The sequence below is a fragment of the Cannabis sativa genome, chromosome X, assembly GCF_029168945.1.
Source record: "Cannabis sativa cultivar Pink pepper isolate KNU-18-1 chromosome X, ASM2916894v1, whole genome shotgun sequence".
NCBI lineage: Eukaryota > Viridiplantae > Streptophyta > Magnoliopsida > Rosales > Cannabaceae > Cannabis > Cannabis sativa.
Genome location: NC_083610.1, coordinates 57,547,389 through 57,549,893, shown reverse-complemented (window position 1 = coordinate 57,549,893; position 2,505 = coordinate 57,547,389). Strand labels below are relative to the sequence as shown.

General features: G+C 36.3%; 1 protein-coding gene across 1 annotated transcript; it reads right to left on the bottom strand.

The window, feature by feature from the left end:
- Nucleotides 1-799: 799 nt before the first annotated feature.
- Nucleotides 800-2,300, bottom strand: LOC115702573 (transcription factor bHLH30). The gene is made up of 2 exons (XM_030629985.2): nucleotides 1,580-2,300; nucleotides 800-1,479 (listed from the first exon to the last, which is right to left on the bottom strand). Exons 1-2 carry the CDS (start codon nucleotides 1,718-1,720, stop codon nucleotides 967-969), a joined length of 654 nt encoding a protein of 217 aa, XP_030485845.1. The 5' UTR covers nucleotides 1,721-2,300; the 3' UTR covers nucleotides 800-966.
- Between the last annotated feature and the right edge of the window lie 205 nt (nucleotides 2,301-2,505).

The window sequence follows — 2,505 nt, the reverse complement described above, 5'->3', positions numbered from 1 at the left end:
CATTTTAATGTAAAGAAAATAGTAATTTAAAAGTCTAATACATATAATACAATTATATTGCAAAACTTAATAGATAAAATGTATATTCTATTCTTATATATTTTTTTCAACATACAATTTAAAATAAAATTAAATATTTTTCTTTATATATACAATTTTTTTTCTTCCTTTGAATTTGTTATTTGTTATTTTATTTATTTAATGTGTTGTTGGAGACATAAAATAACTATAGTTTGTTTTATTTTGTTGCTAGTTATGTGAAAAAAAAAATATTTTTTCATAAATATTAAATAATTTAATATTAAAAAGTAACCAATCCAAAGTAACCGATCCAATCCGCACTTTTGCGGATTGGATTGGATTAGATTTGAGCTATTGTGCGGATTGGATTGGATCCAAAAAATGAAATCCGCACTTAGTGCGGATTGAATGTTGTTTGACCAAAAAAGTGATTATTGGATCGGATGAACAGCCCTAATTTAAGTTAATGAAGTTGCAACTTTCATTTAAGAAAAAAACAAAGAAGCTTCATGTTCATTATAGCTTAAATAATTCATGAACCCAATAAACCCGATAATATTGTAGTCAAACTAAACGTACATACTTAAACAGTCAATTCACCAAAAACTTATTAATTAAGAAAGAAAAAAAGGGAGTGCATAATTTGTACGGCATTACACTGATATTAAGGTTGAAATCACACATAACGATTCAGAGAAGCTCCACCCCCAAGTCACCCATTTCACCAATCGAGCAAATTCAACACAATTCAGCTCATTTTCAGGCAGAGTCTCACGCATACCAAATTACCAATCGTTCCTTTTTTTTCTTTTTTTTTTTCTGAAAACATTACCAATCGTTCCTTGAGTTGTATACTTTATATAAATATATATTTTATCAGTAAGTGATTTTTGGACTTTCCTAAGAACGAGAAAGATTATATAATTTGTTTTTTAACAAAATATATTACACATAATTTTCAGTTAATAAAAGTTCATAATCGCCTTCGTTAACCGAACCATAGAGCCGAGCCCGCTTATTCCCAGAACCGGATTGGTCCTGTCCAGAACCCGGAACCCGATTCTCCACAACAGCTTTCAAAGCCCTTCTCAAGGCCCTAAGATCTTCTTCCCCACCGCCACATTGCATCACAACCACGTTCTTACTCCGCCCCCCAACCGTCATCATCTCGGCCCGAACCGGCATCGCCCGCACAGACCGGATAGCCCGACCCATGTCTCGGGTCAGACCCGGTCTGTCCTCGCAGCACACGGTCGCCTTAACCAGCTTTGTATCTCCTCCCTCACAGTAGCTCAAACTCGCCTCGTCCGACTCGGTCGGAAACGGCCACGAGTCAGGTTCCGAGCCACCAGTGCCACCGCACCAAATTTCTCCATCCTTACGCACCACCTCAGCAACCTTTTCACGCAGCTCCTTTACCCGATGCACCACCTCCGCTAGCAAAGAAGCTTTGTCCGTCTGTAAATACCGAAAATGGCCCTCATTTTCCGCTAAAAAATAAGAAAATTTATGGTATACTCTAGAAAAGAAAAAGTAATGTAAAAAAAAAAAACAACACCTTGGTAATGTTAGGAAGGAGAGAGCGGAGAGTAGAGAGATGGGCATTAATTCGCTGCCTGCGTCTCCTCTCTGCTTCCTTGTGGCTCTTGCATGTTTCGGACTTGGAAGCTGAGCTGACTATCGAATCTCCGCCGTCCATCAAGCTGAACAAATTAATCGACGGCAAAATTTGTGTCTCGAGAGCTAGTTGGTTGAACCGACACCGTACACTCCCCACTGATCGCTTTGTTTATTTTCTTGTACAGTACACTCTCTTAAACTGATAGAAGGATAATGAACGGAAGTAATAATAAGTTTGAGCTCTTTTATCTATATTTAATAATTTATTTGTTTTACTGGATAAATATGAAGACAGAAAATAGTATTAGTAGTGTATTGAATAGCAAATGGGATATTGTCATTACGGATTGTTTGTTTTTTTTTTTTGTTGGAGAGGACCAAAAGTTAGAGTTTGACTGCAGTAATAAAGTTTCTCACTACTACTATAACTTTTCACTCTGTTGTGTTTTTATAGGGAGTGACATGTACGGAATAAGGGAAGGGAAAGTGAAAAAAACGTTTACCGAGGTCAGAGAAAGTAAAACAGGAGGAGGGTAAAAAAAAAGGTTTGGTGTGATACGTGTTCTGATATAAATATATGTATTCATGAAAATGGGCGCAGAGTGAACAGAGTTACACAGAGCAGGGAGAAAAGAAGTAGGAGTGTTGTTTTTGTGTTGTGTGGAATGGAATGAATGGTCCAGGAAAACCTTACTATACTCTTCTACTGCATGCTGACACTACAGATATATTGTATTATGTCATACATTGATATGGTATATAAACATACCCAGCCAATAATACTTTTCGTACATAGGCCATGCTTATTCTGTTTTCCATCCTATAAATACAATATATTTAGACTGCAACAGATATACATATGTT

Coding starts and splice junctions, on each gene's coding strand:
- LOC115702573 (XM_030629985.2), bottom strand. CDS start 1,720: ATGGACGGCGGAGATTCGATAGTCAGCTCAGCTTCCAAGTCCGAAACA. Junction 1,480..1,579: donor TCCTTCCTAACATTACCAAG/GTGTTGTTTTTT, acceptor CGGTATTTACAG/ACGGACAAAGCTTCTTTGCT.